Raw genomic sequence first — 22,044 nt, 5'->3', positions numbered from 1 at the left:
TGTCACTGTGAGGGGCACCATACAAGACATTAGGGAGGAAGGTAATTGCATGAAATAACATGTTTCTATTTAATGAATCTCCATCAGAGAAAAACGTTAAGCTCTAGTGATTTTTTTCGAGAATGTTTCTGCAGGTGGTTTGTGCCTTTCAGCGTGTTTTTGTTTTCAACTCCTCATCTAGTTCACACAAACGTCTGGGAAATAAAGCCTGCTATTTGAATTGTGGTGCTGGAGAAGACTTGAGAGTCCCTTGGACAGCAAGGAGATCAAACCAGCCAATCTTAAAGGAAATCAAGCTGAATATTCATTGGAAGGACTGATGCTGAAGCTGGAGCTTCAATGCTTTGGCCACCTAATGCAAAGAGCTGACTCACTGTAAAATACCCTGATGCTGGGAAAGACTGAGGACGGGAGGAGAAGAAGGATGAGCAACAGAGGATGAGACGGTTGGATGGCATCACTGACTTAATGGATATGAGTTTGAGCAAGCTCTGGGAGATGGTGAAGGACAGGAAACCTGGTGTGCTGCAGTCCTTGGGGTCGCAAAGAGTTGGACATGACTTAGTGACTGAACAACAATTCTGTCACTGGCATATGCGCCTGTCCGCTTGGTGGCATACATAGCCAGTTGATCCCCGCCACGTTTCCTGCTGATCAGGACCTCAGGACTGCTGGTCTCATCTGAGATTTGGCCCCCGAGATGATACCAAGTTGGTTCCTAGACCAATAAGAAATGAGCAACACGACCACCTTCTGTTAAGTTAGGGCATCTTTTTTCTTCTTTAACATATTCAAGGTGTGATAAATCATACTAACTTTTAAAATAACTGGGAAGAGACTTTCCTGGTGGTCCAGGAGTTAAGATTACATGCTCCCAATGCAGAGAGTCTGAGTTTGACCCCTAGTCAGGGAACTAGATTCCACATGCTGCAACTAAAGATCCCATATGCCACAACTAAGACCTGGCATAGCCAAATAAAATATATAAATGTACATGCTTAGTCACTCAATCATGTCTGACTCTCTGCGACCCTATGGACTGCAGCCCACCAGGCTCCCCCATCCAAGGGGATTCTCTAGGCAAGAACACTGGAGTAGGTTGCCATGTCCTCCTCAATAAATGTATGGGGTCATGTCAAAAAATAAAATAGGGAAATCTCATGAGACTTAAGTCTACATAAGACACAAGATGAGTTTTATTTAGGGGACCGCAAATTTAGTACACATTTATTAAATTATTGTTCCTATTGTTTATGAACTACAACTCTGTGCCAGCTCTTCATTTCTCGAGATAGCTTTGACGCAACTCATAATGATTTAACATCAATTTATATCATTAGGCAATTCCTTGAACCAAGACATGAAAAGGGCCTTTTCTAGTATATCCTAAGGCATTGACGTAGCCAGGCTGAAAAAGCAGTTAATTACTTTGTAGTTGCACATGCTAGCAAGGGTTCCTGAACTGCCATTCAAAATATAACTCAGGGGCAAAGCCACAAAGGTTAGTGAGCACACAATTCATTTAGGACATTGTTACTAGTCTCCTAAAATAGACAGGACTTTAATGCTTATTCGTCCCAAGACTATTTTCTCTATTAGTTCTCCATTAGGAAGAGTACCAAATACATTAAGTCAAATGAAAGATTCAACTAGAATCTGGAAATAATTGAGAAAGTCATTCAAAAGGACTTTGGGGTTGCTGGAAGAATCTACAATAATAAGTCAATATTTAAATTTTGAATAAATTTTCTCAAAGGGAAAGAAGGAAGGCACTCAATCTTACTAAGTGATAAAAAGCAACTTAAAATATTTAATCCAAGTGAAAGGGCATGTTAAAAGTAATTCTAAATCAAGTTATTTATTTATATAAATAGAATTAATATACATATAGATACATATCATATATATAATTGATATATATAAGTGAATTCTTTTTTTTTTTTGTGAATTCTTAATATATGTCTTTTATAGTTAAATATGACACTGATATAAATGCATATATACATGCATTGCAGAGATTACATGAAATATTTTCTTGTTTTTGATTACCAAAAGCAGTGGTAGATATAAATAAGACAAGTATGATAGTTTAAAATGAGTTGGGCTTCATTTGGGGACATCAAATCAGAGATGACCTTAAGAAAGCAGTAAACAACTTAAGATTTTGTCATCTTAAAAAATATTAGCACTCTAAATACACACACAGAAAATGTGTTCAATCACATACATGTGGCCTAAACATGTCATTATGTCTTTTAAAGTAACCGTGTCGAGGCAATTCTTTACTTGACTAGTAGAATCTGGCATGTTACCTCATTTCAAAGAAATAAAATATAAGCAAAAGATGGCAATAAAAATTATAAGTGGAGGAAAAGTCAAATTCCAGATTTGTGCTATAACTGCAAGCCAGTTGTCACTGACTCAGGCAGGATGCAGAGATGCAAAAGAGGTGCCTGGACATTTTATCATGAGGAGTCAAGAGTTCCCCATGCTGTCTGTCCTAAGGCAGGAAAAGGTGCGGCAGAAATGTGAGTTGAACCCACACATCCTTTGCTCTTAGGTGTGTTCTGGCAGACCAGAGATGTCTGACGTGCTTATTGTTATTGTTTGTTGCTCAGTCTCTCAGTCATGTCTGATTCTTTTGTGATCCCATGAACTGCAGCATGCCAGGCTTCCTGGTCCTTATCTCTTGGAGTTTGTTCCAAATCATGTCCATTGAGTCAGTGATACTATCTAACCATCTTATCTTCTGTTGCCCCCTTCTCCTGCCCTCTATCTTCCCAGCATCAGAGTCTTTTCCAATGAGTCGACACTTCACATCAGGTAGCCAAAGTATTAGAGTGTCAGCATCAGTCCTTCCAATGAATATTCAGGACTGATTTCCTTTAGGATTGACTGGTTTGATCTCCTTGCTGTCCAAGGGACTCTCAAGAGTCTTCTCCAACACCACAGTTCAAAAGCATCAATTCTTTAGCACTCAGCTTTCTTTATGGTTCAGCTCTCATATCCATACATGACTACTGGAAAAACCATAGCTTTGACTAGACGGACAATTTTCAGCAAAGTAATGTCTCTGTTTTTTAATATGCTATCTAGGTTTGTCATGGCTTTTCTTTCAAGGAGCAAGGGTCTTTTAATTCTGTGGCTGCAGTCACCATCCACAGTGATTTTGGAGCCCAAGAAAATAAAATCTGTCACTGTTTCCACTTTATCCCCATCTATTTGCCATGTGATTTGCTTATAACTCCCCCAAAATTAATTCTCCCACGGAGGCAATTTTTAGAGGCGACTAAATCTTCATCACACTGATTACAGAGCACCATGCCTCAGGCGGCACAGGTGGTCACAGCGAAGCACTAGAGCAACCAGAAAACAGGACACAACCACAAAGAACTGGACCAAGACAAAAGTGAAGTTACACTGATGACAATAAAGAACTCAGCCTTGGGACCAGCAAGGCGGCCGGTCCTCTGGATTTGTCGGCAAATGGTGGGGGTTTTCTACCCCGAGACCCTTCTGCAGGGGACAGTGTGCACATTTATGCAAAGTTCCCTCTGCTTACAGATAAAATCCAAACTCCAAAACTAGCCAGACAGGCTAAAGCTTTGCTACAAGCCCACACTCATAGGGATCAGGCATGGCAAATGAGATCATTAGAGTCTACACTGCAGTGTGTGGCTGGCTCCTTATTTCCTTCCACAGAACGTTAGTCATATTAGCTGCAGATAAACACTGCTGGGGTCAGGCTCCCCCCAAGCCAGGAATGACTAACACTGGTGGGGCCAGTTTCACAACAGAAGCCTTTACCCACATCACCTATAGCGTTTATTGCAGAGGCTCTGTCCCCAGAGACTCTGATTCAATACAGGTGTGGTAGTGGGGGTGGAGAAGAAGTGGCTGGTGTATTATTGTTATTATTTTCGGAAAGGTGATTCAGCCGTGCATTCTCAGATGAGGACCACTAATGGACCAGAGCAGAGAGAGTAAGAGGCACCTCTCTCCCATCATGGACTGCACAGGTGTGGGCTGCCCACTAGGTGTTCTCGGCGCCATTCACCTATTTGTCGCATCTGATCTTCCTGATAGCCCTTGAGGGTCAGTCACATTATTATTCTTTTCCAGTTGGCTGCGCCAGGTCTTAGTTGTGTGGCATGTGGGATCTTGTTCCCCAACAGGGGATGGAACCTGGAACCCCTGTCCTGGGAGCTCGGAGTCTTAGCCGCTGGACCCACCAGGGGAGTCCTGGGTCAAACTCATTATCAAGTCTATTTTAAACCTGAGGAAAAAGAAGCATCCAGAGCACAGGACCACACCCATGCAGCCAGCGCGGGGGTTTGAACCCCGCAGTCTGTAGAACTGCCTGCACAGAGAAATTTGCTGACAAAAGGAATAGTCCCTCCAAAAGAAACCGATTTTACATTCCCCGTTTAACAAATGCGGAGGAACATTTTAAAAGTAGGCATCATTCTGTTCCCCTAGGAAGAAGCAGCAGTGGCTTGCCCCAAGTTGTATAAAAATGCCTCATGGTATATCTAAAAGTCCAAATTATTCTGTCTGGGACCAAAAACTGCCTGAGCAGATCAGTACTATAAACTCCAAAGTCCGTGCACACAAAAAAAACATCAAACTAGCTAAAGGAAATTTATATCCCCCCCCTTTTATTTAACTCATCTCCCACCTTCCTGACTATAATGACTTAATTCTTCAGTCACACAAAATACAGTAATAGACCCTAACGGCAGCATTATGAATGCTAACTCACTGTTATCAATGTGGTTTGGGTGATATGACGGAGCATTTCTATACTGACACTGCCTCATTTTATTAACCACCCTGCTATCGTAAACACCCTGGCTGGGGGAATATTTGCATTTTAAGTGATTTTCTATCAGTACAAAAAATTTCATTCCTTAAAAAAAAAAATTTATAGGCTGTAATCTCTGTATACAGAGTTGGCAGAAGAACTTGCCAAGAGCACATTCGCTGCTTTGTATGCAACTGAACCAACATAAATAAAATACATTTTTCAAAAATATTGCTCACGTGCAAAATCTGTACTTAAAATGCAATCCATCAATACAGCCTGTCACCAAACCACTGTTCAGAAACAGATGAGGGTAAGTCTGAGCTTTCAACAAATCATGATCTCATAACCGTCCCACATGCTTGTTTTAATAGACTATGTGGGGGTATAAAAATAACATTATATACCTTTAACTACCAACTCTGCATAGTTGGATATGCCAACTCCCCCGTCGGTGCGAATCATGCAGCGGTATTTTCCAGCATCTCGTTTGGTTGTGTTCACGACGTTAAATGATGCTATGAATCGCCGGGAACTGGTCACCTTTATTTCCTTCAGAGGAGCATCCTGGACATCAATGCCCTGTGTTGTGGGGGTGGAGAGGACAAAAACAAGTAATATCAGCTGTCTTCCGGAAACATACTTCTGAAGGCACAGAGTTCAGTGTTACTTACATCCAGATCCCGATCCCTTGTTAATTACCCATGGGCAGTTGTTGCAGGAAAACAGCTGCCCAGAAACCAAAATTCTGCCTTGATCAACACTTTCAGGATTTGTCAGATGCAAAATTAAGTGTGAAGAAATGTCTTTGGTTTTGCCCCTCTAAGATATTCATTATGTTATTCTAGTGCAATGGGAGGAGAGGAAGAAGCACATGGGAAAATCCTTTACTTTGCTCCCAAACTATCAACAGTTAGTCTTTTTATAATACATAATCGTATTATACTTGGCTAGAAAAAAAAATTAATTCACACACTACACTATGACTGACCTCATTTTATATATGAACTAATAAACAGCTTATCAAGAACTACATTAAAAACATAAGTAGGTATTAGCATAGCTCCTATGGAAAGGGTCTGAAGGACTAGATTCAGCTTTAGAATTTTCTTCCTGGAGCTACAAAAACCAAGCGGAAGTTGGTGCTTAATATCACCTAACACTGAAACGCGAGGGGAGAAGTTCCTTTCCATATTCCACAGCCAGGACCACACAAAGCAGGTTCCATCTCTGGGGCAGAGTTGTCCTATTCCATGCCCAAGACAGTAAATAAGTCCTTACTTATGCACACTTAGAAATTCATTCATGCTTCCCATAGTTTAAAGCCACAAAAACGACTACAGATTTCCGTCCTATATAGTTTTAGTACAGTTATCAGGAAAGAGGCTCTCTTTACCATGCTATTTGCAAGTATTAAGGAGAAAACAACCGGCAAAGACCTTAAGGCAAATGCATTTTGTCTGATTATTCACCCAGCAACCATGCTAGGGGCCACCCCCGTGCGGTCACTATATTAACACCCTAAGTTCACCGGGGTGGACAACAGAAAAGTGACCCCAGTGCTCACAGCGCTTCAGTTGCTGGGAAGTGCAGGCTTGAAATGCACACGTGATCACCAATGATGGCGGGTCAGGTGGCCGGCAGAAATCATAATGGAGTTGTCTTTAAATATGGAGGCTGGTTTGAGGAACTGATCTTGGAGCTGAGATCTGAAGGGTAAGCAGGAGCTACCCTAAGGGGAGGGTGGGAGAGAAGGAAGTGTCCCAGGCAGAAGAGAGAACAGGCTGCCTGGGATGTTAGAAAGAGTGTAAAGCTTTGGAGGAGGCCAAGGCAGCCAGAGGAACTGGGGAGGTGGACAAGCATCCGTGCACTCCAGGACACATGGGCTGCCTGAAAGTGTCTGTGTTTATAGGTGTGAACATGCCAGGCTACCAATAATAAAACTCCTCTGTAGCGCTCAGTGATTTACATAAGCAAAGCCTTCTAATAGCTTTCTCGGTGATATTTTGTCAGTGTGTCCTAATGGACATGAGTTTGGGAATTAGACCGACCAGAACTCCACAGGTAACTTCAGAGTGATTTACCCACCTGGGCACCGCCGCCCCCCACCCCCCTCATCTGTAAGAGATCCTACAAGTATCAGGGAGTTGTGGGAATTTAAGACACCGGCCTAATGACTGGTCCCCGCCCAGATTCTGGACCAGCTGAGGGATGAGCTCTAGAAAACAGGCGGACAGGCTGGCAAAACACTGCCTTTATTACCAGTGATCCTGGCCCCGCAGACTCTGCAGAATACGGCTGATGTGCAGTAAGCATGGGCTTGCTAGAACTGAGCACAGAATGGAATAAACTCACCCGGCCAGCCACGGGCCGCACTAGAAAGCCACAAGGCCTCCCTGTGTCGGGAGCTGCTGGCAAACACCCAGGACGGAGGAAGGGCTGCTGGGGGGAGTGAGTTCCCAAAGGAGGGGCTGGACCCTGCGTGCTCCCAGCCTCCTGCCAGCAGTTCCACGTGGACAGAGAAAAGGACCAGGGTGCTGCACCAGTACAGTTCCTGCCACAGCAGAGGAAACATCAGGACTGGGGAACTACAGTTCCTATCATCTTCAGAACTAGCAATCCAGGCAGCCTTGCTGGTAGCTTAAAAAGTCACAGATCTGAATATGATGTTAAATATACTCCTTACATATATCATGTGTCTTTTTTCGAAAACGAAATCCCTTCAATCTGGTCTGACAAAGGGCACTGAAAAGTCAGATAAACGAAACGAAACAATGTCAATCTAGCATTATTTGTGAATTCAACAGGAGAGAGTATTTCTCTTTGTATTCCACACATTCAGTCTCCCATCCTCTCCCACAAATAAATTTAAAAAAACCCTGAATTCTACCACTAGGAGTAACCTTAGACCGACTACTCTATAAAATTGGCTTTTTCAAATAGAAAATAAAGCCAACCTTGTTTAAAAAAAAAAAAATTGAGCCCTGAAGAAAGGCAGACTTCACATCTATAATTCTCTGTTTTGTTTATTAAAAAGAAGGACAACATCCTAAGGGCTATCTATTAATATTTCTTTCTTTCTTTACTTGTTGCATGAATCTTATAAAGATTACGCTTCTATGGTCATCTCATAATATTTTCCTAACAGAATAAACCTGTCTCAAAAGAACGTTTATTCAACAGAATTCTAAAGGATGCCCTTATGCATTCCTCACAAGTACTCAAGGCTATATGAAGGGCAGCCAAGGTTAAGGAAACGTCCGTGCTGGATGCAGACACATGTCGGGAGGAGCGTTACTTCATACCTGTGGTCTTTATGCCACTAATTCATCCTTTAAACAGCTTGAAACTGGCAGCTCTGCCCAACTCCAATGAGTCATAAGAACCCTCAGGAATGGGCCTTTTTTTTTAATCCCATGTATTTAATCACAGGGCTTCAAGGTGGTGCAGTGGTAAAGAATCCTCCTGCCAATGCAAGAGATGTGGAGACGTGAGACTAGGGTTTCATCCCTGCCTCAGGAAGATCCCCGGAGGAGGAAATGGCAACCCACTCCAGTATTCTTGCCTGGAGAATCCCTATGGACAGAGGAGCTTAGTGGGCTACAGTCCACGGGGTGGCAAAGAGTCAGATAGCGAGCACACACACCCAATCCAACATAAGGGAAAAGAATCTAAAGAAGAATGGAGATACATATATACATACATATGCATATACATGTATGTATATCGGAATCACTTCGCTGAACACCTGAATCCAACACAACACTGTAAACTAACTGTACTTCAATGACAACAAAAAGAAGCAACCGGTGGCTGGGTTCATGAGGAGGAAGGAGAGAGCGTCCTCAGAGCACTGGGGCTGTGGCGAGGAGACAGTGCACCCGTCACTCTGATAGTGTCAGATCCCATGTCCTGGGTCCTTAGGAAAGGAGGAGGCCAGGGTTCACAGCCCTCGGCAAGCACCAGACAGCAGAACCTGCGACACCTCCACGGATCAGAGGAAGTAACATGCGATAAATGCCGGGAGAGCGGGGTCAGCTAGAAACCTGCGCACAAGCAGAGGCTGTGGCTGCCTGTCAGCGTGGATGTGGGACGGTGTTTCTGAAGCCTTGGTTCAAGGTTATTTTCTTGACTCCTCCAACATGCCTGTCAATGCTTTTGATGGCGTCACAGATACATCCATCAAATGTACAGGTGACCAATAACTAGTACATGAATGGATACATTGGGATAAGAGCAAAGACTGCCTACCTCCCTGCTACTTGACTTCAGGCCCCACAAAGGCAGGGATCTTTCTCCAGGTTTTTTGCTGCTGCATCTATCGCACAAAAAACATGCCTGGTGCATCCTAGGGGGCTTCAGTGGTAATACTGAAAGGGGTTTAGGTATTGAATGGGCAACTGAACAAATTGATTTTTTAAGATGCTTTTGGTCCCCAGATACCCTGCCTTAGGTCAGAATTCAACAGGAAAGACAGGGAACCGAAGCTGGCCTATTTTCTCTGATGCAGGGTAGTGAGAAAAGGTCATGAGGGCCCTTCCCTGTCTGCCTCTCCCTGACAGGGAGGGCCAGATAGGACAATGCGCTCAGAACCCCAGGTACCCTGAGCATCTAAGAAACCATGGGGAGACTTCGTTACTCAGGCAAAACAAAATGATGAAAATGTCCACTGGGAAGAGGTAGAACCTTTGTCAGGCAGTTTTCTCTCAGTTTTCACAGAGTTAGAAAGAGGTGACCCTGCCAGGGACTGGAGAGCTGGTTCTTAATAGCATCACAGCAGGACAAGGAAGCACCAACAAGGATGGGGCCGTGATGTTCTTTAGAATATGAGTTCCTGTAAGACAGCCTCAGCGTCCTTCTGACAAAACCCCCAACTCCAGACAGAGCAGGGCACCAGGTGTCCAGGTGTTAAAGCAACCTCTGACCCATCTTTTGTCAACGTAATGAGACAAGCATAATGGCCATGTCTGCGAGGAAATGATCTTAGTGGGTTAAATACAGCTTTTTAATAAAAGCAAGAGTATCTTCAAACACGCATGCATTTCAATTTGAGCAAGCCAGAGAAAGAGTCCTGATAGTTATTTAAATTAGACTTCCAACCTTCTTTCTGCAGAGGGCTAACTCTAGGACTTCTAAATGAGCAGTAATTTGCCAGCAAAAAAAAAGATGCATATTAAGTCTTTCAGAAAGAGTTTTGCAATAACCAGAGCAATGATTGAAAGAAATTGAGGTCTGGGCAGTTAGCCGCCTTTAGAGCAAATTAATCCTATTTAGGAACTGGTCTGAGCGCAGGAGCTAAGCATATACAGGGGAGCCAGAGGCGGCTCCTCAGCCATACAGGTGGAGATTAAACCACACTTTCATTTCTTTAATAGGGAAAATAATCCACATATTCCACTATCAAATACATCCACCTGTAAGATACTGATCGAAATCCTTACCACTGGGGTCACTAATAGTATCTGCAGGGCCAGAAATACTTTTGTTTAAAACATTTCCTGTAATCTAAATCTTAATTGACTATCTCAACAAATCTACTTTCTGGACCCCACGTATTTTTACATTTTAATAAATAATAACTAATCAAAGTGCTGACCTTTGATTTCTAGACCATAACCAAGCCAGCACAAATATTTATCGATGTGGAATGCTACAACTAGAAGTCTTACTCCTATTATCATGTACTATGAATATATATTGACAAATGTTCTTTAATTGGTTAATGGGGATACAGATAGCCAAAGTGAAAGTCACTCAGTCATGTCTGACTCTGGGACCCCATGGACTGTACAGTCTAGGGAATTCTCCAGGCCAAAATACTGGAGTGGGTAGCTTTTCCCTTCTCCAGGAGGTCTTCCCAATCCAGGGATTGAACCCAGGTCTCCTGCACTGCAGGTAGATTCTTTACCAGCTGAGCCACAAGGGAAGCCCAAGAATACTGCAGTGGGTAGCCTATTCCTTTTCCAGGGGATCTTCCTAACCCAGGAATCAAACCGGGGTCTCCTGCATTACAGGCAGATTCTTTACCAACTGAGCTATGAGGGAAGCCCACAGACAGCCAAAATAACGTATTATTCAAACATATAATAGTCTTCCATGCATATTCGAGTAAAAAAGTTTGATTATGAAAATTTAGAACTTCATTCTGATATTTAGACACAGTTCACTATATATTTGCAATATGTGAATAATATTGTTTAATAATATATAATAATGCAGTAACTAGATATACCAAAAAAAGAAATACCAATGAAGTTAGAAGTTCTTTTGTCTTAAAATCTGTCAATGAGGCTAATCTAGCCACACCAAACTAAGTAATCTGACAGTGCCCGACAGTTCCTGTTGGGTTAAAGGTTTGGGTTTGCAAGGCTAGAACATGACTTTGTTACTTCTAAACTGTAATAACAGCACTTGACCATGAGGAAGATGGCAGAACCTACCTAGTTATCCATGATCTAAAAGGCAAGGTTAGTTAGTCATAAACAAGGCTGACAAAGGACATTACTTTTTCCCCAATCAATATGCCTTAAAACATACAAAGATTCTAGTCCCCTTCCAGGCTCCTCTGTCCACAGAATTCTCCAGGCAAGAAAACTAGAGTGGGTTCCCATTCCCTTCTCCAGGGGAACTTCTTCACCAGGGATCAAACCCAGGTTTCCTGCATTGCAAGCAGATTTTTTACCATCTGAGTCACCAGGGAAGCCCTAAAACATACAAGTCTTCATGAAAAAAAAAAAAGTTGAAAAGATAAAGAAGGCACAAGATAAGGGTTAAAGGCCCCATAGTTCTGAATCTGAATTTGAATTGTCACACTGAATTGGAATTGTCACTCTGTCTTGATCTTAAGACAGACATGTTTTAATCTTAAATGTATATGTGTGTGTGTGTGTGTATATATATATATATATATATATATATACACATATGTGTGTGTGTGTGTGTATGTATATATATATATATATATATACACATATATATACCAGCTCCATCCAATGGGAAGATCCGCAAACAATAGTAAGTAGTAATAAGCACCTCTGTCCTCGGATTGCAATTTCTTCTTCTCTTTTTTTTTCAGATTGTAATTTCTAATTACCGGTATCCCTGAAAAAGAACCAGGGCTCCCTGGCAAAATGGCTAATTCTAGATTATCAATATGGAAAACAGAAGCCTGGAACACACAGTCACACCCAAAAGCAAGAAAGCCATGGAGATAGCCCAGCTCAGGGGACTCCCATTCTGAGTAAGCCTCAGTGTTTAGGGATGGAAGATCTGAGCAGCGATAAGGATAGTAAGTGCAATGGATCAAAACTCATCAAAAGTGTTTAAATTCACAAGTTGATGATGACAGATGATGACGACAATGACAATAACAGCAGTAACCTCTTTGGTAACTTTCAGGTGATGTTAGTGAACTACCTCACTATTTTGAAAATTTGCTAAAAAAGACAAAAATATCAAGTATTTATACCACCTTCCATGTATGATTTATATGCCAGGACACCCAAACGGTTAATAGCAGAAGAGCTTTTCTTTTTAGAAGTATTCTAGTGACTAAACAAAGAAGGACTGAGAACGAGACTGTTTTGCAACCCTGAATGAATCAATGACCCTAGGAATGAGTGTCACAAAGGAGATACAACTGGCAAGACACACAACAGTCAGAATAACACACTAAATGTTGCTACTTGAAGTCGACAGGCAAAACTCAAAACATGAGAGGCTGCGCAGGACAAACCCAGCCTCAACAATACCAACAACCACCACCACAAACAGAGGGAAATGAACAGAAATACTGAAGATAAAAAGGACTTAAGATACTCGTCATGGGAGTCGGATGGATTGTGAGATTGGGACTGACATATGTATACTTCTATCCTACTATGTATAAAAGAGATAACCAATGAGAACCCACCACATGTATATAAAAGAAAACACTCATCACCCAACTGCAAAGTGTGAACTTTACCACAATCACAAATCAAATAAAACTGCTAAAATAAATAGTTACTAGACAGCCAAGAAATACAAACACTAATTACTAATTGTTTTCACAGGGCATGCATGGTGATTATTCTATTTTTGTAAGAGCTCTTATCTTTTAGAGCAGCAGTTTGAGGCTAAGTCCATCCTGCAACTTCTTTTGTAAGGCTTGCAAGCTCAGAATGGTGTTTAAGTTTTTTAAAACGCCTGAAAAAAAATCAAAAGAAGAATAGTATTTTGTGACAATGAAAATGACGTGACAGACTTTTCACATGTCCATGTATAAACCTGTCCTGAAACTAGCCACATTCATCCATTTCAGGGCTGTTCAAGGATGCTTTCATGCTATGATGGCAGAGAAGACCCTCTGGGCAGCAAAATTTACTACCTAACCCTTCACAGAAAAAGTTTGCCAACTCCTGTTTTAGAGAAACGTTTACAAGTTACATAACATGATGACTGGGATCATCAGAGGGGAAGCAGTTGGCACACAGGGGAAGAAAGTGGTCTCACATGCTGTTGGTTTTGAAGTCGATGTTGGGTACATCGAGTTTGTGACATCATTCTCTCTACCTCTGTGCTTATTTATGATTTCTATAATAAAAATGAAAATAGGAGCTTGAGATTAACATATACACGTCAATACTTTGGCCACCTGATGCAAACAGTTGACTCATTGGAAAAGACCCTGAGGTTGGGAAAGATAGAGGGCAGGAGGAGAAAGGGGTGACAGAAGATGAGATGGTTGGATGGCATCACTTACTCAATGGAAATGAGTTTGAGCAAACTCCGGGAGATAGTGAAGGACAGAGAAACCTCGCGTGCTGCAGTACATGGGGTTTCAAAGAGTCAGACACAACTTAGCACTGAACAACAAATACATAAACTAAATAACCAACAAGGACTTACTGTGTAGCACAGGCAACTATACCCAGCATTTTTAAAAAAAATAAAGTAAAATAAAAAATAAAAAGAAAATAGTTCTAAGAAGCAATCAGAAGAAAATCTCTTCTTTTTTGCATTTTTAAACAACTATTTAAACCATCACAATTGCCCCAGGAAAAATAGATGGTTTTGTTGCTAGCTCACAAATACTGCAAAGCTATAGGAATCAAAGAAACATTTTGTCCAGCTGTCATTTGCGTCCAGCAAAAGCAGCAAGTCAGTCTGCTACAAAGATCCCACCACAGAAGTAAAGAAAATGCAATTTGCCAAAGGGGAAGCCACATGCCCAGGGTAGCAGTCCTCTCTGTAGCAGCATTTGCATAACTAATCATCATACACCCAGCACATGCAAAGTGTAGGACACATACTTCCTAAATGAAAGCAATCACTGGCTTCCATCTCAAGAAAACAGAAACTCCATTAATCTGTCACTTGTCCCTTGTCTTTAGTGGACATCACTTCTTATAACAGAGACACATAATTTTCTTGCACCTGGACAATAGCCAATTCCCTTTGCTTTGAATGAAGGGAATGAAGGGTGGCATTTTACACATGGGAGAAATGCAGAAGAGAATAACGATATGATTTATAATTTCAAAGTTCATCCCCTATAGGAGCTAGCTGACTGCCACTGTGTGTCAGTCACAGAAGTCTCTGACCTTGTCCCAAACTGGGTCCCTTTAGGACTAAAAGCACCATGAATTTTTCTCTATTCCGTTTCTCTGGTCCTAAAGACAATTTTGAAACTAAAACCCATCCAAAATGGTCAAATTTTTCCCCCACTCTATTTTTTAGGTACAAGAAGATCAAACCAGTCAATCCTAAAAGAAATTCCAAATATTCATTGGCAGGACTGATACTGGCCACCTGATGCAAAGAGCCAACTTGTTGGAAAAGACCTTGATGCTGGCAAAGATTAAGGGCAAGAGGAGAAGGGGGCCACAGAGAAAGAGATGGTGGAACGGCATTATCGGCTCAACGGACATGAGTTTGAGCAAACTCTGGGAGATGGTGAAGGACAGGGAAGCCTGGTGTGCTGTAGTCCATGGGGTCGCAGTGAGTTAGACACAATGGAGTGACTGAATAACACCACCACCAATTCCAGATAACTAGACTGAAAATCTTCTAGGGCTTTCAAAATTACCTAAAGCAGGCATGTTTAAGTCCTAGCTAAAATATCCTCCATTTTTTCCTCCCCTTCCAAAAAGAAGAGTAAGAAGAGAGGGAAAAAACAGAGATGCTAACAGTGTCCAAATTCTCCAGGGTCCCCGCTCTAGGGCCCAGATCACCGAAAGCAGACAGACAGGGTGGCAAGATATTTAAGATCTCGGGAATTCAAAAAAAAAAATAAATAAATAAAAAAAAAAAAAAAAAAAGAGATCTCGGGAATTCCGGAGCAGGGCTTTCTGCATCTCCCCTTCTCATGACACAGCTGTGGATCCTTGGAAGCAAGAGACACACAAGAGCCCTTTGATGAATACGAGAAAAGAAAGACAGAATAAATGCTTTAACAGGACGTGTGGTTCCTGGGCTCAAAGTCAGCATTCCTCAAGATTAGCAGTTGATGCCTCTCTCTTCCGTCCTCCTACATGAACCATCCTGACCTGTGGTTTTCACAGCGCATCCTCACATCCTGGCCCAGTGGTCGTCAGATCCCATCAGAGGACGAGACCCTTGTACAAGGCTCCAGCGACTCCTGGCCCATCCTCCTCAAAGTACCAGCCACTTACACCTTCTTTGACTGAGGCAGGTGATATCACAAAGTACAATTTTTAATCAGTTTCTCCCAGAATCTCCGTAGACATATCCCACTGTTTCACCCAGGTGAAAGAAACCTTTACCTTTAAATGGAGGTAATCCAAAATCATATCAGTTAAAAGATACAATGTAAGCTTTCAAGGTTGTCGGTGGTTTCAGGCTGAATATTCAATATTATATCATGTAGATGGATACTGAACTTACTAAAACAATAATGGATGTGATTTCAACCACTCAAAACTTTAAGGGAAAAAAAAAAACTTTAAGGAGCCAATAGTTCCTATAGCAACTGAAGACAGTCCCTTTTGTGCCTTCCTGGTATTTTCTATGACAGTAAGTAGTATTAAATTTATGCTTTAATATACAGGGTCTAAAACACCCAAGTTAGGCTTGACAAGGGAACCATAATTTGACTCCCTTTCAAATCATTTTACGGTTTTTATACATAATAACAAAATCATTCTGATATACAGCTGTGATTTTTTTTTCCCTCACAATCTATAAAGGAAACTAAAAGCCACCAAGAAATGTTGACCAAATAGACACATTCCAAAACACAAAAGCCAAGGCAACATTCCCCACACATGAATACAGTTTTCATCTTGTGTGTGTGCTAAGTTGCTTCAGTTGTGCCCTACTCTTTACGACCCCATAGACTATTGCCCACCAGGCTCCTCTGTCCATGGGATTTCCCAGGCAAGAATACTGGAGTGGGTTGCCATGCCCTCCTCCGGGGGGTCTTCCTGACCCAAGGATCAAACCAACATCTCTTTATTTCTCCCTGCAGTGGCAGGCAGATTCTTTACCACTATTACCACCTGCAAAGCCCATAATTTTCATCTTAAATGTTGATAAAAGCTATGTTATCACTTAAATTGCCAACTGATGATTATGAATCCATGAAGAAAGATCTGGATCATCATTCTTTGCAAGAGGCATTACAGTTAAGAACATAGATTTTTGGACTTAGATGGCCTGGCTCAAATCCCAGTTCTTGTTACTAGCAACAAGTCAATGCAAAAATCTCTGAAATTTTCTGAGACCCAGTTACATCTTTATTCTATAAATGGGCACATAAAAGAATTCTCATAGGGATCAGTTAAGAGAAAAAAAAATTGCTGAACATAGGCTGGAGTTGTGGTCCACTGCAGTCCATGGGGTCACAAAGAATCGGGCATGACTGAGCGACTGAACAACAGCAAGATGATGATTCCAAAGTTAATGCTGATATTTTCATAGTAAATCTGAAAATATTTGGTTAACAGGCTAATATCTGAAATACAAGGTCAGTCAATCAGTAGAGAAAAATGTCCAAGTGACAGAATTTACTCATTTATAAATAAACAAATACATTTATACATATAATTGACTTTCACTAACAAAACAGAACTATCTACAATACATATAATAATTGGACAGATGAGTGTGTTAAAGTTCCTTATCTCTTCTGAGCTTGTTTTTTCATTAATAAAATGCAGAATTTAATTTGAACATTGTTCCAAATTTAGGCTTTACATAATACTGTAATGCTAAAAAGTGAGCCATTTAAAACTGATGGAGAGAAAAGGATGATTTTCCCGGTTTCCTTCACCAGCTACCGTTCACCCAATACACAGTCCTGGGCTTGATCAAAGCTTCCATCCACCTACCTTTAAAAAGGCATTTCAAGGATTCCCTGGTGACTCAGTGGTAAAAAATCTGCCTGCCAATGAAGGAAACACGGGTTCGATCCCTGGTCCAGGAAGATCCCACACACCACACAACTAAGGCTGTACACCAGAACTACTAAGTCTGCTCTAGAGCCCATTTTCCACAAGAGAAGCCACTGCATGAGAACCCTGTGCATAGCAACTAAAGAGTAGCCTCCATGCTCTACAGCTAGAGAAAAGCCTGAGCAGAAACAAAGACCCGGCACAGCCAAAAATAAATTGATTACTTTTTAAAAAATTAAAAGAAAAAAAGAAAAGGCCTTTCCACCACCTCCTTGTTTTCTGGCACTTGTCCTGGAAGCTGGATCACCTTCATTTCCCACCCACATCTGAGTCTGATGTGGTAGCCGAGTTGTGCAGATTGAAATGTTTGCATCCTCCTCCATATTCATATGATGAGGCCTACTCCCCACTGTGACCGTAATGGGGATGGGGCTTTTGGAAGCTAACTAGGTTGAGATGCACTTCCTTGGTGGCTCAGATGGTTAAGAATCTGTCTGCAATGTGGGAGACCCGGGTTTGATCCCTGGGTGGGGAAGATTCTTCTGGAGAAGGGAATGGCACCCCACTCCAGCAGTCTTGCCTGGAGGATCCACAGGCAGAGGAGTCTGGTAGGCTACTGTCCATAGAGTCACAAAGAGTCAGACGCGACTGGGCAACTAACTCTCAATGTTGAGATGAGGTTGAGATGAGGTTGTGCGTGTGGAGACCAAAGGGTGGGATGAGGGCCCTTACAAAGGGAGGAAGAGCCCAGAGGATGCACGTGACTATGCAGCAAGAAGCTGTTGGTCTGCAGACCCAGGAGGCGGTCCTCTCCAAGAACATGCATGCTGGTCCTGGCTCTTAAGACTGCCAGCCCCCAGAGCTGTGAGAGATAAATGTCTGTTGGTTAAGCCTCCCAGTCTACAGTATTTTTGTTACAGTGCTTTGGTGATTTACTGAAAAGCTGAAAGAGGTATTATAAATACTAATTCCCAAGATAAGCCTATAGAGATAAATAAAATTTTAAATATTTCAGAAAGAACAACAGTAATTCTAATATAATTACATGTGGCTCAAAGGGTCAATGACTGTATGAGCATATATAACCCAAAAACTGATACCATCAGCAAATAATATTTAAGTATAAAAAAGAACATCTAAAATTCTATTTTCCCAGTATCTTATATATAAACATACTCATGGATATTTCAAAATGTGGGCTCCACAAGTGACCAGAAAGTTGATAACAACAAGAAATGCATGCTCCTGTTTTGGTTACTTAAATGGCTTTCCAAATCTGTTTCATCTGAGTGTCTCCCATGGTTATAGCCCAGGTTCATGCAAAGATCACCATATCTGATAGTACACAGCAAGGATACTCAGCAGATTCAATGCACATCAGTTTTTTTTTTTTTTTTTTACCACATAAAAATACTTTGATAGATGCTGTCTTCCTCCTGCACACTGTCTGGAAGGTGTTTTAAGTACATTGCAGCTATAATAATGGAGGCTCATGAGCTGTGTTTCATTTTGTCATTCTGTATTCTAGAAAGACCAGCTCCACACTGGCAATAACCTGCCTGGCCCACGGATGAGATGGAGAAGACGGAAGCAGATGGGGTCCATCTGTTAACCATAAACACTTCTTCATTAGTGTCATCCTCAGATTTATGAGTGTTACGCTTTTGAGAAAGACTCTGCCATTGATTATATTTATATATAATCTATATATATATATAGATTATTTTTAAGCAATCAAACCACTGGCCATTTTTCATAGATGTGGATCAAGATGTACAAGTTGTATAGATGGACTTTTTTTTTTTTCAAGATGCCTCCTGGATGTAAATCATGTGATGTCAGTTACATCCAAATCCTTCTAACAGAGTGGTAAGTGCACATTGCCTATTCACCTAGCTCTGGATATGAGAAGCCAGCACAGCAGAGTGGAATTAATCTGGAGTAGAAGTGAAGAAACAGGACTATTTCCAGGTATGCAATCTACCTTTGTGACTGTTAACAATCCCGCGCCTCAAACTCATATATAAAAAAGTACAGAGCCAAGGGATGCACCATGAAACACTGAACAATGCATTATGGTAGAATTCAAAAGATGTAATGCAAATTACTGTGTAATGTAAATATAAATGATCACACTTCACAATGATGTTGTTTTTGTTTAGTTGCCAAGTCGTGTCCAACTTTTTGCGACTCCATGGACTGCAGCATGCCAGACTCCCCTGCTCTTCACTATCTCCCAGAGTCTGTTCAAACTCATGTTCATTGAGCTGGTGACACCATCCAATCATCTCATCCTCTGTTGTCCTCTTCTCCTCCTGCCCTCAATCTTTCCCAGCATCACAGTCTTTTTCAGTGAGTCAGTTCTTCACATCATGTGGCCAAAGTATTGGAGCTTCACCTTCAGCATCAGTCCTTCCAATAAATAATCAGAGCTGATTTCCTTTAGGATTGACTGGTTTGATCTCCTTGCTGTCCAAGGAACTCTCAAATAAAGGATGTTCCCCAAATAAAGGATGTCCTATTCATTTCCAAATCTTGACTTACTACTAGGAAGATTCAAGTGACAGAAAAACTTAAAACATCTTTCATTCAATTTTCTGCCTGAATCTTAGAATTACTTTGAGGAGCCAAGTGAATTGAGATGCAGAAAAGCATTTAAGTGTTATAACATTAGAGGAAGAAGGAAGAAAAGCCCATATTCACACCTCCAAGACCATAGGGATTTCATCTAGTTTTCCAGGTCTGCTTCTCCCCACAACTTGTCAAGAATGGCCTGAAGCAAAGACTCAGGGCCCAGGCAAGAGAGCAGGAGCGCTCTGTGACACCACCCCCTACCACACACCCTTAAGCTGCTGGAACTATCTCATACAAATTCAGGTTAATAGAAGCCATCCTTGCAAGCAAAAGACACTTGTCTTATTTCATCCACTATTAATAAAATAAATATCTCCCCACAAAATGCCTATCCAAACAGAGGAAGTAAATTATTGAACACTAAAACTATTCGAACAACACAAAGACTCACAAGCTAAATAACAGGCTGAGTCCAGGACAATCTCATTGTCACTAAGAATTTCAAAGTCATCCCAATTCTGTCTTTGTCATCAACCCCTTCTTGACACAACCCTTCTCGAAAGCTGCAGGGCAACATGCAGCCACAGATGTTAGAGGACCCCCAAAGCATTTAAGGTGTCTCTTACAGAACGTGTTCCCATTTGTCAATGTCCTGCTGACAAATCCTGGGATAGCACAGTTGGCTGTTTTTCATTTCCCCCAGAAATAGAGGAGGAAAAAAAAATGACTGTTGACTTCAGTTGTGATGATTCAAAGAATATAGGATTTAAAAATTATAGCATGTGTGCATGCTCAGTCATGTCTGACTTTTTGTGACCCCATGGACTTCAGCCAGCCAGGCTTCTTTGTTCATGGCATTCTCCAGGCAAGAATACTAGAGTGGATTGTCATTTCCTTCTCCAAGGGATCTTCCTAACCCAGGGATCAAACCTGCGTCTCCTGCATTGGCAGGTGGTTCTTTACCACTGTCATCACCTGGGAAACCTTTACATTTTATAGGGCATCAGGCAAATGTGGCACATGACAATTGTTGCTATGATGCAGAAAGAGACACAGGATAGGCAGAGAGTGATGTATACCGAGGAGAAGTCTGCAGGCGTGGAACAGAAGCCCAAGTGGAGCGGAACAGATGCACAGAAGGGTCAGAATATAAAGCAGGTCCATAGCAAACTACAATAAACAAGCAAACCAAACCAAAACCCACTATAGGATCCCTAAGGAAAGAGAGGTGAAATCGACACAAGTCAAGATGGGGAACGAGCAGCCTATGGACTGATGCACAGCAAGAAGCAACATGAATGAAATTGGAGAACTCTATGGGGGAAACCAAACCTAGAGTCTAAATAAGTGGATGGCAAACTGTTTAGAGGGGACAGGTCACTTAATCCCATTTGGTCAGAATTCCTGAGACCCTTGATCTGTCCATCAAACTACTGGCTGTACAAAATGCAGATGGTAGAGTTTTCAAGACAATAAAACAAGACACAAAAGTGATTATGACACTGAAAAATGTCTACTTATTTTTTTCTTTTAAAAAGATTTCTTTACTTTTAAATTGAAGGATAACTGCTTTACAGAATTTTGTTGGTTTCTGCCAAACATCATCATCAACAACAACAAAATGTCTACTTAAATGCTCAAAGGGCTTCCCAAGTGGCTCAGTGGTAAAGAATTTGCCTGCCAATGCAGAAGACCCAGGTTCAATCGCTGGGTTGGGAAGATCCCCTGGAGAAGGAAATGGCAACCCACTCCACTCCAGTATTCTTGCTGGGAAATCCCATGGAAAGAGGAGCCTGGTGGGCTACAGTCCGTGGGGTCACAAAAAGTCAGACAAGACTTAGCGACTAAACAAAACAGAACAAAAACAAACAAAAATGGTCAAAAGTAAAAGATGTGTTACTAATTTCTAGGTTTATGCCTATGGCTAGGGAGCTGAAAATTAACAAAAATGCCTATAAGTTTGTGTGTGACATGCCCATGCGATTCTTTGGATTTTTATCAAGAGGATGAACAGGGAGAGGGTATTATATTTTGGACTCCAACATCTTGCTCTTTAAAAGTAACTCAGTAACCAGATCTTCCAAGCAAGATGGCTAAGCAGAAGCAAGGGCAAAACCACAAATTCACAGCAAGGTTTATGAAGAATGATAACACTGAACTTGTCTCGAACTCTTTGTTACCTGGCTACTCACTGTGGAAGCAAGAGGAGAACTGGGGAGACTGCTCAGAGCATCCTCTTCCTCCCTGCTGGTGTCCTGACACTGACCGGCT

At 41.6% G+C, this 22,044-nt stretch overlaps 1 protein-coding gene across 4 annotated transcripts in view; it reads right to left on the bottom strand.

Annotated features, from left to right (window-relative positions):
- The window catches only part of PTPRM (protein tyrosine phosphatase receptor type M), a 645,114-nt gene that overhangs the window by 351,945 nt on the left and 271,125 nt on the right, over positions 1 to 22,044 (bottom strand). For all 4 annotated transcript variants that reach the window (XM_043889726.1, XM_043889727.1, XM_043889723.1 and 1 more), the window contains exon 6: positions 5,212 to 5,386. In XM_043889726.1, the coding sequence (XP_043745661.1) occupies positions 5,212 to 5,386 (175 nt within the window). The remainder of the gene's footprint in view (positions 1 to 5,211; positions 5,387 to 22,044) is intronic.

This window comes from Cervus elaphus, chromosome 27 (assembly GCF_910594005.1).
Source record: "Cervus elaphus chromosome 27, mCerEla1.1, whole genome shotgun sequence".
In the NCBI taxonomy this organism is placed as follows: Eukaryota; Metazoa; Chordata; class Mammalia; order Artiodactyla; family Cervidae; genus Cervus; species Cervus elaphus.
The sequence above is the reverse complement of the archived record's forward strand: the minus strand, read 5'-3'. Positions and strand labels throughout refer to the sequence as shown.